A 14,780-nucleotide genomic window follows, 5' to 3' on the forward strand; every position below is an offset into this window, starting at 1 on the left:
TTTATTTTTATTTTTTGCAGTTTTTTATGTGTTTTTAAACACAAAAATCCTTACCACATAGAAATCTGAAAGTGAAATAAATGAACTCTACTGGGTACTAGGCTGTCAGACTAACCTATTTCTTGTTTTCTTTTCTCGTTGTTTTGTGCTATTTTAAAGCATTTTGTTGTGTTGTATTTATGAATATTTATCTACTTAACCCAACACGCAAATGCTGGTCTTTCTCTTTTATTACTGGATTTGCACCTATTCATAGAGTTTCTCTTGTGTTTTACAGGCTCCCAGAGGTACGGATCTCAGACAATGGGCCTTATGAATGCCATGTGGGCATCTATGACCGGGCAACAAGGGAGAAGGTTGTCCTGGCTTCAGGAAATGTTTTTCTTACAGTTATGTGTGAGTACCATTAATGCATTGACTACTATATATTTCAGAAATCCTTCTTGCCTCAAGGAGAAATATATATTTCAATACAGAATAGTTGGGTGGAACATTGAATTTATGTAGAGGGACTTTTCAAAGCCAACAGGTCAAACAGTATAACAAAGATGGAAGTGAGAGCCCAAAGGCAGACAAAAAGGGGAAAAAAAAAAAAAAACTTTTTTCACTCGTGACATTTTAAATTTTTACATGAGGGTAAAAACTGTTTGGTGTTCATGGTGGTACGTATGTCCACCAACAGTATAGATTTTGATTTAAAAACAAAAATTGTAAATGTTTGCTAAATGGTTAGCTTAAACATGTCTGAATTCTGTAAAATAGAGCAAGCAGTAGGTGTTTTTTTATTTTTATTTTAGTGTCTTAGGAAAACATTAGCTTGCCATCATCAATGTGTGAATGTGTGTGTGAATGAGAATGACTGATTTAATTATAAAACATCTTCGAGTGTGCTAAAACAGCTCTATGTCTGATGTCATTTCATTTCAAAAGATGTTCCAAGTAAACTGATGGGTTTTTTTTTTCAGAAAGGAATTAATGTTCCTACAGCGAGCAGGTGAACAACATATATCACTTTTGCCCCATATGTTTTATCCAGAGGTTATTTTCAGAATGATGTTTTATTGTTCCTTCCATAGTTTGGCTTCTGTTTGTTTTGCCAGTATTTCCTGCATAACATAGAAAATATGAAGTTATTTTGTTGATAATTTTATATAAACTAAAAGAAAAACTGCTCATGTTGATGGTGATTTTAATATGAAGTTTCAGACAAATAATTGATTTCTTTTTAAAATCAGCTCATAAGTAAAGAAATAGAAAAAAACAGCTGGAACAAAGAAATCAATCCCACTTTGACATTATTTAGCCACAGCTTTTTGTATTTCTGTTCATAATCTCTTGGTCTGCATAGTCAGACACTGAAGACACCTTTGTTGCTCTGCGTTTTACTATTGCCTAAACCTCACACATTTTTTCCATATCCCCACCATTTTGCTGTTGACATAATTAATTATAATAATTCTATAATTAACTACAATCAAGAGAGGACGTTTTTGCCTGTTGCTCAGTCTTGAATGTAATTATTGTATTTTAGTCTCCCTAGTGACAGCTTTTTGGTTTGGCTGATGTATCAATTCCAGCTACAAAGAAAATGGCTAATCTCCATTTGGTCTTTTGGCTCATTAGCATTTTTTTCAGCTGGAACACAGGAGAGAAACAGCATGTCATAATATCACCTCATTATCACATTTTGTGACCCTGAAAACAGGCTAATACTTCATGGTCTTCTTTTAAATTATGCATAAATTTCTCTTTAAATAACTTGTTGGCTTTATACTTGTATTTTTTTTTATTACCATTCCAGAGTCTTTGTTTTACACTCCCCTGTTATCAATGAAAGGAGATTTACTCAGTTGTTTCTTGTTTCAGTTCTGGGTGGGTTGAAGTGAATGATGTGGTCCTGGGATAGCTGTAGCGCCCTATCTCAGCTGGGTCCTAAATCACCACAGAGAGAAAGAAGAATGGCTTCTGGCATTGTGGCTAATTGCAGTCTAAACTGAAACAGAATTATTCATAACCTATTAGTGTGTCAAGTTCAGTGGGAAGTAAAGAGAAAAGTTGAGCAGTGAAAAAGAGAATATTAGAGGAACAAAGTTAATTAATAGGAAACAGTACACAGAGAGTATTTTAATTTTTAAAGGGTTTCACAAATAAAAAATTATCATTTTAATGAATCCCCTGCCAAGACATCCAATCAGCCATTAAAACATAAAAAAAACATGAACTTTGGTACATCAGCTGGTGTCCTTCACCTTGAAAAGTTTTAAAAGTCATATATTGTTTTTCCCCTTCTTTTTTTTTTTCTCTTAAACTATATTGGCAAATGCCATTAGGTCTTATGGTACAAAGATACTAAAAGTATCTTTAGTAATACCAGAATTGTATATCAGAGGAAAGACTGATACACCGTGATGGGCAGAATCTTTGTTAAATGATTGAATTTAGCTGGACAGGATGAATGGAGTAGAGACATGTCAGAGTGTGGTTTGACCATTTGACCTTCGTCCTATTTGCAGTTGCAAGAAAATGAATATTTATGTATAGCAGAAAACTGACGTTCTACAAGCCATCTTTAAATGTTTGTGTGCATGTACATGTGTCTCGGTTATCTTAACTGATTTCCAGTTGTTTTGACCTTTTCACCTGGTATTCCTAAGAGACATGCTCATAATTTAAAATGTAAATTCCTTTCTTCAGCAAGAAGAATAAATGTTTCATAGCTGTTTTTTTTTAAATCATTTTTAAGAAAAGCAAAAGCAAATATTTATCTGAAAAATATTTCTAATAAACTCAGAGTTTGCCCACAGTTATAACAGAAAAGTCATTTTCAATCCCTATGAAGCCAGGACCATAATTTTAGCCTCTAGCAGCAGGAAAAAAAAAAATCTATTCCTCTTTTGAGTGGTAAAGATCCGGTCATTATTTGTCATTACTTGATGTGATTCCTTTATGATGCTACAAAGATTAAGATGAAAGGTTATTTATCCCCACAGAAGTGGCAGTGACCTTGGGAAGCCAGTACCTGCTTGAATTGTGTTCTGTCTGAGGCACCTTAGCCTGTTATTGTCTGTATTAAATGGCTGTTTGCCTGTGACTTGTCAGCTTGATAAAGAAGATCTTAATAGCCATGTTTTTAAACATCTTGTCACGTAAGTGTAGAAATTCTTTCATCTAACCTTTTGTGAAGCGTGAGGAGTTAATTTAAAGGATGCCTTTCAGTAGGTGGCAGGATTGTTACTTACATCCTCCAGATACAGAGATGAGCACTATGGTGTAGACAGACTTAATTGCCTTCTTGTCCTGTGTAACTCAGATTTGCTAACATAATGGATCTACATCTTTAATTAAACGCTATGTACATTTAGTTCCATGTTTAGAAATGGATGGGAATAGTGACAAATGGATGAAGCCCTTAGATAATGGTAGCTGTAAACTGTTTTTTTGTTCACAAAAAGAAAGAATGTATGGAGTGGTAATGACGAACTACTGTATGTGCCATTTGTGTACAGAGTTATTTTTTTAAATTTAATTTTAGTTGGCCTACTTTTTGCTTTTGACTTTTTTAGGAAGTGTTATTATCCCACACAACAAAGTTTGTCTTCCTCAGTGTGATTGGTATCTGTATTTCTTCCTAGTTAAATGTCCTTTTTTCACTAACTACTTAATATCTTAAAACATCTATGCACATAATCCTTAAATGTGTAATCAAGCCTGCTGTTCTTTTAACAGCGTTGTTAAGGCATTTCAGAAGTTCTTTTAAGTTATCTTCAGCTGCGCCATGTCTGGGTTAAGAATTTTGCTTTGTAGGCTTTTACTTGAAAAGTGACAGGAACAACTTGCAAGGTTTTCCACTGTCACTTAAAACTTCCATTCTTTAGCCACATTTGTCTTGGCTCCTAAAATGATACTTGAATAGTTGAGCAACAATTTTGTTTCTTTTCGGTGTGTGTTCAACACGCTTTTCTTGTGGCAAACGCATACATTTAATCTGATTATAGGTGCGATTGGGAATAGTGTAACAAGTTTTGGAGCTTTTCAGAAATGCATGTAAGTGCGGGATAATAGAAAAAGTCAAAAATATCAAGCTTACATAAAATGAAAAACATTTATTTATACAATATACCTCCCTACATTAGATTAACTACCACAATTAAGCAGTTTACATCAACTGTAACACCACTGCCAGAGATAAGGTGAACAGAGCATTATGCCATGTTTTGCTTCTTGCCTTCACCAGTGTTAGGCGTTGCTGCTGATTAAGAGCAATTCAGGATTCACCAAAATTATCTTGTCTCTGGATCCACTGAGAGAGAAAAAAAAAGAATGGAATTAATTCACAGAACAGATGAATTATTAAAGGTCTGTCTTGAACTAAACTCTGGGGTAATAACTGAAACAAAAACAAATAACCCATGGGCTTCCTCAAGGATACCCAACATTGACCTGTTAGGAAGTGCATCTCATATTCCCTGTAAAAGATTTTTTTTTTAACCAGTATGTCATCCTGTTATCATTTTTGCCTGCATATTTCTGTTTCCCCTTTAGTTGGTGTTACTTTTTCTCAAAACCCACTGAAGCACAAGATCTTCTATTAATGTAGCAGCTACATTTTAAACCTTCATCTGTCAAACTGTGAAATCTGTTGGTGCTATCTTACTTCTAATTAGCTTCGACTGGGTTGTGGCATAAACTCTAAAATCGTATTTGGAGTCATACTGTATCTCATTTGAGGCCGCATTAATGACGAGCCATTTTTACCCTGTAGCTCATTCAGTGCCTCATTCAGTTGACATTCACCAGGCGCTTATCAGCAGGGTAGCCAGTGCATGCCAAGGCTGTAGCCTCATGAGTAAGCCTGTTTTCATACCCGGAGATTTAACATTGCAAACAAAAACACACGCATCAGATGGCTGCTTCTCAGATTCTGGCTCCTAAAAAACCTCGAAGGAAAGAAATTGGCCTGATACAGTGTTCATCAGCTGAGATTATTTTACTTGAATTAAAAAAAAAGAAAAAAAAAGCAATGTTGGCTAATGTGTAACATTAATTTTGATAACTAGTTATTTTCATTTTCTTTTTGCGCCTCCTTAATTGCATGACGTTGGCTTCAAGGTACGTTCAAGATACATAATTCCAGTAACGGCAGAGCTATACATAATGCCACATAAAGACAGGAGTGTTATCAAACACCGGTCAAGTCAATGTTGATGTTGCCAAATAGTCAGCTAAAATTAGATTAGTGTTTTAACTGAAAATCCAAAGAAATGTCGTATGCATGCTATATCAAAATGTTGCCCAAAAAACAGAGGGTTCAAATGGTTCCAGAAGTCTTTATTCCATCGCTTGGGAATCACCATGATACAGCTCTTTTTGTTTTCTTCAGTTGTGTTCCTACACCAACATATATATTTTGTATTTCACATTTCATGCTGAACATGTTGCCCCCCATAGTCTCCTTGTGGTTTATCTGTAAGCTTTGAAGTGTGAGCTTCATTTTCCTCCTTCCTCCTCACTAAAAGATGTCTTCATCACTTCCTGCACTCTGTTTGCCACTAAGGTCCCTCCTTTTGTGTGTGGATGACAGACGAGACAACAGAGGAATAGCAGCTTTGACTCTCTGGAGACAAACCGCTGATTGTACCGAAGGACGAGAAAGTCTTTGTTTTTCTGTGTTTTACTTAACTATCCCCTTGCATGATAATTCTAATTTTCTGACCCAATAATTTTGTTTCAGGCTAGATTAAAATATATAATTTTTTTTTTTTTGACAAATTTGTCAAATGTTACCTGTCTTATCAGTTTCTTTTGAATTTTTCTACAGAAGGGTTAGAGTTTTTTTTTTTTTTTTAATATGAACATCATTAAATGAAAAGGTCAATTTTTGCAAGAAGCAAGAGGGTGAAATTAATGTATTGTCAGCTATGATATAATTACTAATCAGTATGATGAGTGTAATTTATTTCTTATCTCGTCCAAATGTGACAGATATTTTTTTGTTAGATCAAGGTAACAGAAGGTTTAGTTTTTTGATTAATTCAGTTAAAAGCACTAAAAGACATCCGTAATATCTCAGTTTCATTTTATAGCATATAAAGAAATACTGACTATTTGTATATACATGCGTTAGAGACTATCCCCATGGTATCAATTTGTTTTGTACAAAGTAAACTGGGTGAATATCTAAAGAGCGGTTTCCTCTTAATCCTACTTCTTTGAAATCAAAATGTCAGTTATTTAAGCTGCATGCCCAACTTTCAGTATGTAGAAAATGATGTTATTGGTAAAATTTACCAGTATAAAATATCGTTAAAGAAATAATGTCCATCATGTATAACGTTAAGTTTAGACCTGAAGAAAAGACATGTTAATGTGAGTTAGTTTGAGTATTCTTTCTGTGCTGCTGTGACCCTTTAGTTTGGTGTGTCTGAAAGTTGACAGTCATCTTTGCTCCTGCACAAAGGAATATGAGACAGGCGATAAATTTAAGGGGAAAGAGAAAATTCAGGTTTAGGAGCTCCAGAAAGCAGCTTCTGGGTATGGAACGAATCGATTTTTCCCCAGTGTACCCATTTTTTGAAACTTGAATTGAAATAAGAGCAGGAGGAGCTGAAGGCGAACTGGAAAGAGGAAATATTATTTTAGGGCTCTCATATCTGCTTTGGCCTTTTTTTTTTTTCATTTATTATATTGTATTGTATTATATTACATTATATTGTTGTGAAAAGCTATTTGCCTTTATACAGATTTTTTCTGTTTTTGCTTTTTTGACACATAAATGGTCTTAATTTATATAAATTTACTAATCATTTACTAGACAGCTTACTAGACATGCAACCTTCCAAAGCTCTATAGACAATAGCCAAATAAACCTAATTACCTCACAAATGTGCATGGATTGAGATACTGATGTGTAACTTGGGGTTAAGTGCCTTGCCCAGGGGCGCATTGATGTATGACATGGAGCAGGATGAAGCTGGAATAGTAGCTGGGAAAAAGTACAGGAATATATGTGGCGAATATTGGCAGGAGGTCCCATGTTTAAAGTGGGAGGCTCTATTTATGGGTTTGATAATGACGAAGCTAAGATCTTGTAAGATTTCCAAACCTAGATGAATAATATGCAAGTTAAGGGGGAGGGGGGAACCTTTTATATGCATGTCTGTACAAAGACAGACACAAAGACGAGCTTAGAAAAATTCTCTCAACTGCCTGGCACGTATTTAGAAGAGAACCTAAATGTTGAATTTTGCAGGAAAGAGGAGGGCAAGTAATGAAACGTAAACCTCTTTTATAAACAAAAACACTGCAGGAGTGGAAAATCAAATGCAGAGAAGGAAAAGATACATTCAAACAGAAATGAAAAAAGCATCAATCTCACATAGAAAAGCTAAATTGGTATCCTAAATAGCTGTAGGAGAAGAAAAAAATAAAAGAAATGAGGACTTAACAATTAGACACTGGATTGGAAAAGCTGAGAGAATACTTGTAGTAAACATGAAGATGAAGATGAAACTCACACTATAACAGATTTATCGACAACAGGAAACAACGATTACCAAGAAACAAAATGTTTCCTACAAGAAAATCAACCTCATGTAAACAAAAATACCCTTCACTGAAGGACTTCAATAATGATCTTACTCTCTTTTGACCTCAACATTAAACTGTTTTACAAAATTCAACAATAAATAAATCTTCTATTTTGATCTTGTCTTGGCCAGAGCCTTCTGAGTTTCTTATTTGCGTGTTCAGATTCTCAGCGGGTATTCTGGCTTCCTCCCATAGTCCATAAAAATTAATGTTTGGTTAATTGGTCACTCTAAGGCATTCTTTGGTGTAAGTGTGCATGACTATGGTCGTTAGTCCTGTTTCTTTGTACCCTGCAACTCACCCAAGGACTGCTGGTTGGTTGTAGTTCCCATAGCAACCCTACAAGAGTTATACAGGAATCGAAAATGTTATTTATCCCATTGGTAATTCTGGATTTGAATGTTTGGAGTCAATGTATGTCATTGTTGTGTTTTACAGACTTTTGAGCCTTAATGGTTGTCGCCATTAATTAGCACATTAGACACTGCTTTAGTATAAGGTGCTGTACATTTCCAAGATTGTTTTTATCATGTTATGTTTTGTAAAACCTTTTGTATAAATGGAATAAGTATATAAACACCCTTTTGTGTTTCTTACACATTTTCTTCTAGAATTTTATGTAGTCTAGGTGTTGTTTCTATATGATGTCCCAGCATGACTTGATTATCTTGAAATCTATGTGGAGACCATCTGTCTACCCATCTATCTGCTATAAGTCTCAATGTTTCCCATTTTTTGTTACAAAGTATAATTCCTTGTTGCTGCAAAAGTACTTTTGGGGTAGGATGCTGTGCAGTGAATCTGGGCCTGATCAAAATCCTCGCTGATGAGTGTATGTGATGGAACTCAATCTAGCATGGCCAAAATCTTTTTTACCCCACCAGTGTGGCACTAAGTGTTCCCTAAGATGGTTTCAAAATCCAGGACACCTATCCAAGGTCGATATACTTGCAGCAGCTTTGCTTCAAAGAAAACTATAACACCACACGCAGCAATTCATCTTCTATCACTCCTGCACAGTTTGTATAGAAGCTGCAGTTCGTCTATTTCAAAAATACATCCACGTACCAAGAAACGGTTAAAGGCAAATTCCTGGTCAATTATGCAAAATAAGCTTACAAATTCACTTTGTGTGTTCAAACACACACACACACGCACACATTCTGATACAAAATGTTCTCACCATAGTGAAGCTTTGTTTGAATAGAGAATAAAAATTACAAAAGCTCATGTGCCAGCGTGACTGATGGAGCTGATGCAACACCTGCCAATTTCGAGCCCACATTTAGCAGCTTGGTCGGTGTTCATTACAGACCCTGCTGGCAAAATATTTGCTCTGGCATAGGTGGGGGTGGGCAGGTGTTGCCTAGATGGGACATAAAAATGTGTTCTCCTGTTCCAAACGTTAGGTCTCTGCCCACTAAACACGTTCAGAGCCGTCATGATTAACATGATCAATAAGACAGCTAATTTATGTTTGACCTATGAAAATTAAGAAAAAAGAAATATCTTTGAGGGATTTTGTGAGAAAAATATTAAGGATTAAACGGAAGCAAACCAAAGACAAGAAAGGTTAAATCTGACACATGTGGACTGTGTCAAATTTTGTTAGTCCACAACCAGATCTGATGTGGACTAACTGATACAGAGCAGCTTATCACACATCATTAAGAGGACAAGGGCACAAGATGCTAAAACGTTGATTCAATAACATATATAAAAATTCATATACTATATATTACACTGAAAATTACACATAACATGCTATGAACTACAGGGACACACAGGGTGTGACAAACGACAGCAACTCCTGAAGGTTTCCGTGACAGCAGCAGACAGCAACCCAAGTTGAACATTTTTCAAGTTTCTTGTGTTGCGACGCTAACCTAAGTGTGCATGTCTACATGCCGGTCGCTTGGCTGGATGAGTACAAGTGACTGTTGTCTTATTTCACAAGTGCCATAAGAAATTAATGCTAAATTAACGTTTAAAACAAAATGACTTCCTTTAAATTGAATATAAAAACCTAGAAAACTGAGAATTTTCAGACATGCTTGGTGTTGGACAATAAAATATATTCTTAAACACATTTGATAACGTGCACCCTTCTGTGTTTTTTTTTTATATTGGCTATAAGTGCAGTTGCCCATACAGTTGGGCATATGAATGCTAGGACAGGTGCTTCATGTATTCGAATTTTCATTTTATGCATAATGTTTGGTAGAAGACAAGACAGGAGGTGGTGAATACAATGTAAAAGATTTTTTGGTTGAAAATCAAAATTCATGCTTTTTAAGTATGCGAGATGTAGTCTCTGATATGGTACTGAATATCTTAAAATCTCCTGCAGCCATGATCTTTCCCTGGCAACACGGTGTTCACAGGAGTTTTGAAAAGCCTAAAAGCTAAATATAAGATTTTCCTTGTTAGGTTTTGAAAATCTATTTATTTCAGAGATCAATTTATTGCTCAAGTTATACTGAAATGTACTTTATAACAAGGATTAGACACTTGAAATACACTGAACAGGACATTTTTTGAAAACTGAAAAAACAATGAACAGCTTTGACTTGCTCATTAAGTTGTAAAAAATAAATAAATAAAGCCTTCCACAGCGTGTCCATGCCTGCTCTTAATCTCTTTTAGTAATATTTATGAAACTGACTTAACTCAAAGCCATTTAATTTATTACCTAAAGTCATTTAATTATTGATAAAATTATCAATGACAGCCTTTAACTGGAGGCCCATATGTGAACAACCAGGAACAAATACCAAATAAACAATACTGTGGGATCATTTCGGAGTGGCTGTCTTTTTCAGTGTTGATCTGTGCAGAATTGGCACCTACAGCTAAGAAAGCTGAGTGTAAATAAACATGGGGGAAATTCACTCAAAAATATTCTGGCAGCTGCAGTTATGAATGGTAGAAAAGGGATACGGATGTGACAGGTTGGCAACCTAATTGCTTATGTGTTGACAAGGAATTCTGAATTGTGTTGGATTTGCATTTACGCTCTAGTATTTTATACCCACTGTAAAACAGAATGAGAAAGTGTGAGAAGATGAAAATGTTTGAATTGCACTTGGTGTCCATTCATGGTTATTAAAACCACAGAACTACAATGTCTGTGTTCATCTGAAAGGCAAGACAGGTCACTTCTTCTCTGTAACCAATTTAGTAAACACATCTTATTCCAGCTTCACTAAAACTTATTTAAGTCAGCAAGAAGTTATAGATAGTGTTATATATGGTGTCATTAGAGTTTAGGAAGTTGAGCAAAAATGTAACTGTGTGAAAAAGATGGTAGGTGTTTGCACAAAACCCTAAAAGAGGCCCACCCTTCCACTGGAGAGTTTGAGGTTTTGCTTACATAATGTTGATGGTGCATCTTGTACATATTCAGTGAATTCCTGGGATTGAAGCTGTCTCACAGTGGGTATCTAGTGTAAATATTTTCAATTATAACAAACACGTGCTTAAAGGAAAATTTTATGAAATTATATACAAAATAGAAAAACATGCATAAAACATAATGCTTAAAAATTAGACATGTATTTCCCCTAATTATTACACCCGATAGTGGATACATATAGATATACAGTTCAACATTTTTTTGTTCCAAACTTTTTGACATCTGAAATGTGACTGTGATGTGACAAACTGGTTTAACTTCATCACATAAAAGCACATTTCCCAAATGCAAGAATTTTCCGAACATGGACTATTTACTTAAATTGCGGGGATGATTATAATTTAATGAAGAAGACCGGGGATGAGTGACATTTAAATGTGGCACTGCAGATGTCAGAGGTTCCAAACACGAGCTTAGGGAGTCAAGTTTATGCCTTATTAATTAGAGTGCCAAGTTAACAAGTTCGTTCCACAGTTTCATGTGCACATTTACTGGAGTCACACGCTGCTTAAAAACTCTGAAGGGCCAATACAGCATATTGGAATTCAGAAGAGATGTGCATGCAATAACAAATGGAATTATAGTTATAGCTATCATGTGTGATTTTGTGCAGAGTGGTGCCACATAACACCCTCAACCTCTTTCACCAGTACTGTAACAGTAACTTTTACTTAGATAGCTGTTAATAATGAATTTGCTGCTGTTTACCATTGTCAGAGTTACTCTCTTTCACAACCAGCATTTTCAACAAGCTGACAATGTGTTTGTGTTGTTGGCTGAATGTTCTTGTCATGTGATCTTAAACTACAAAATGTAACGTCTCACTTTGCAGGAAAGAAGGTGACCTGCACATTTTCCATTCACAACAAACATTTATAGATTTTACATCCAAGCACGGTTTTAGCACTATTGATGCTTTTCATCCCAACCCAACTGTCAGTCCATTTGGCCCATTTGAATAACTTTGTTTTAGATACTGGCTCTGTGGGGAGTGTAGAGGTCTTGCAACTGGAAAAATGTGGGTTTGATTCCAATTTTCTTCTCTGTCACATGTTGGTGTGGTGGTTTGAATGGTGCAAAATCCTAATGTTGGTTTTCTAAGAAGAGTTCAAAGAATAGACAATGACATAAAATCTAGATATGTTTTCCTGTGTGGTTTATTATATTAAGCTTTTGAGATTTCTATTGCCTGCATTAGAGTAATGCATTATACTAGAATAACAGTTGAAGATGCTAAGTCATCAACTGTAGAAAATGTATAGTCCATAACACACTGCAAAAGTTATTTTAAGAAAACTGACTTTTACACATATCTTACATTATTGAAGCTAAAAGCTGTGGCTCCCTGTCAGTTAAACCAGAATGGAAAGTAGCTGCAAATATATTGCAACTTTATTTGTGCAACAGTGATTGCGTTAGTCTGATTGCCCCTGAACACACACACACACACACACACACACAGAGAGAACTCTATAAATGGTTCCTTGTTCTATGTAATGAAGACTCTTTCAGCTGCCTCTTGCTGCTGGCTTTGACTTTGCCCATGAGCATATTCTCGTGTGTTCTTTGTTATTGGGACTGAATGGGTGTGAAAGAGAAACAGGCTCACAACTTGACTTACAATCATAGTTTTGCTATTTCTGTCAAGCCACAAGGGCCCTCACTCTTGGTGCTGTTTTCTGCCTGCGTTTCTGCTCTGTTCATATGAAGACCACGACTTGTTAACTTTGTTAAACCAATGATTTTGCTTTGCAGCATTCTGTCATGTTATCTTTATAAATATGTCTCCACCAACTCTTTGTCCCTGCTCTTTCATGTTTTACCTCAATAAAAACAGGATATGTTTAGGTACCACTGTAAGTAAAGTGACATAGCTGGCTGAGGCAGAAAAAAGTAAGAATATGATCTTATTTAATAATGTATGGTAGGTACAAATGGCTATTGGATAGATGTCTGTGAACTATTTAGTTGACTTTCTTTTCATACCCTTTAGCTATATTACCAATGCCATTTTCAGCAGGCAGAGCAGCAGGTGCCATGGGTTATATTTACTAAAGGACAATACATAAGCAAGCACTATTTATCTTTGGATATGTAATTCAAGACTAAATCTCAGAGCATGCTCCTACAAGAGCCACCACATTAAAGCGACTTATGAACCTGAATTTTTATTAAACGTATGAGAAAGTAGATTATTTTTTTTATATATAGTTTATGGCCATTTGGACCCATTATGCTTTTCTTTAAAAATGGTAAATGGCCTGTACTTGTATAGCAATTTTTCTAGTCCAGGAGATTCTAAAGTGCTTTGCTCTCCATTCAGTTACTCATGCACACACTCGCATGCCAATCTTGGTAAATTAAATTGTAGCCACAGCTGCCCTGAGGCCATATAACAGCAGCAAGACCCCCTTACACTGGGAGCACCAGGCATGCTGACCATCACCAGCAAGCAAGTCTGGCAACCAAGGACAGAACAACTCAGACAGACAGGAACTCACCAGTTACATCGTTGCCACATTGATGAGGCAAAAGTTACTTATCAATGTGTCTTCCAAACACAAATATCCTGAAATTACTACATTTTAGCAGCTGTGCTGAAGTTGCATGTAACTAATGTAACTAGTTTTCATAATCACAGTTTTTTTTGTTTTTTTTAATATATGACTCTTGGATGACCATGACTTTGTTGCAGATTTATTGCTGTTTTTTCCATGGACCATGTTTGGTAAATTTTGGCCACTGCGAACCAGGAACATCCCACAAGAGTTTGAGTTTTGGGGATGCTCTGATCCTGTCACATAACCATCACAGTGTGGCCCTTGTCAAACTTACAAATCCTTAGAATTTACCATATGTTTTGCAAAATTTTCACTTCGTGGCTTTATAGCTTCTAAATTGTGCAATAATGAGGAGATAATTCGTGTTATGTACTTTAAGTATCAGTGGTCCTTATGTTTTTTCATGATCAATGAAAAACATAAGGAAAGCAGAGTTTTAACTTCAACTTAATTATTCTATTTATTTGTGTACTATTTATTACATTCCGAAACGTTGCTGAAGTGTCCCAACTACTGAGTTCAAACAAGCTTTCACTTTTTAGCTAAGGACATCTGCAACTGCAGAGATTTGTACACAGCTTCTTACTTATTATAAACTGCATTATTGTGATGTGCACAAGTTTAACAGTGGTCCAAATAAATTCCTAAAATAAAATTCTGTTTGAGGGAATAGTAGAGGAAAAGAATTGCAGTATTGAAGAAAGACAGTTTTACTGAATGATAGTAGAATAATAAAAACCTGATGAATGGGTTAAAATAAAAATAAAAAATCTCAGAGATACCAATAAAGAGAACAATTAGAAAGAAATATGAATGAAATGATCGTGCATGCCTGTTATCTATGTAATTATTTAACAAAAAATGTAAGTTCCGGTTGTCAGATTTATAGTCATAATAGCCATGCAATTAAATTAGAGCAGTTGTCAATAAACAGCTTATTCACAGCATTATTTTAAACCAGAGTTGAATTGACACAGTTCTAAAAGGCTGTGATTTTGTTTCCACGCTGAGACGGCATGCTTCAATGCCCTGCTGATTATAGGAGGGTTATTTAAAGTGTTGCGCTCTGGCTGACTGGACCAGAACCATTTCTCTGACCTTATTTTGCCATTTCTGAAATACATTTAACAAAGCCTAAGCGCAGTTAGAGACCGACTTCAAGTTAGGTCTGTCAGCAAAATGAAGCCGCAGTCTTCTGTTACATCAGTCACACAGTT

At 35.6% G+C, this 14,780-nt stretch overlaps 1 protein-coding gene across 1 annotated transcript in view; it reads left to right on the forward strand.

Annotated features, from left to right (window-relative positions):
* The window catches only part of igsf21a (immunoglobin superfamily, member 21a), a 122,028-nt gene that overhangs the window by 52,057 nt on the left and 55,191 nt on the right, over positions 1 to 14,780 (forward strand). The window contains exon 3 of the mRNA XM_088005776.1: positions 278 to 396. Coding sequence (XP_087861902.1) covers positions 278 to 396 — 119 coding nt within the window. The remainder of the gene's footprint in view (positions 1 to 277; positions 397 to 14,780) is intronic.

Source organism: Poecilia mexicana, unplaced genomic scaffold (genome assembly GCF_051168715.1).
Source record: "Poecilia mexicana isolate PSO_F unplaced genomic scaffold, ASM5116871v1 scaffold_5, whole genome shotgun sequence".
NCBI lineage: Eukaryota > Metazoa > Chordata > Actinopteri > Cyprinodontiformes > Poeciliidae > Poecilia > Poecilia mexicana.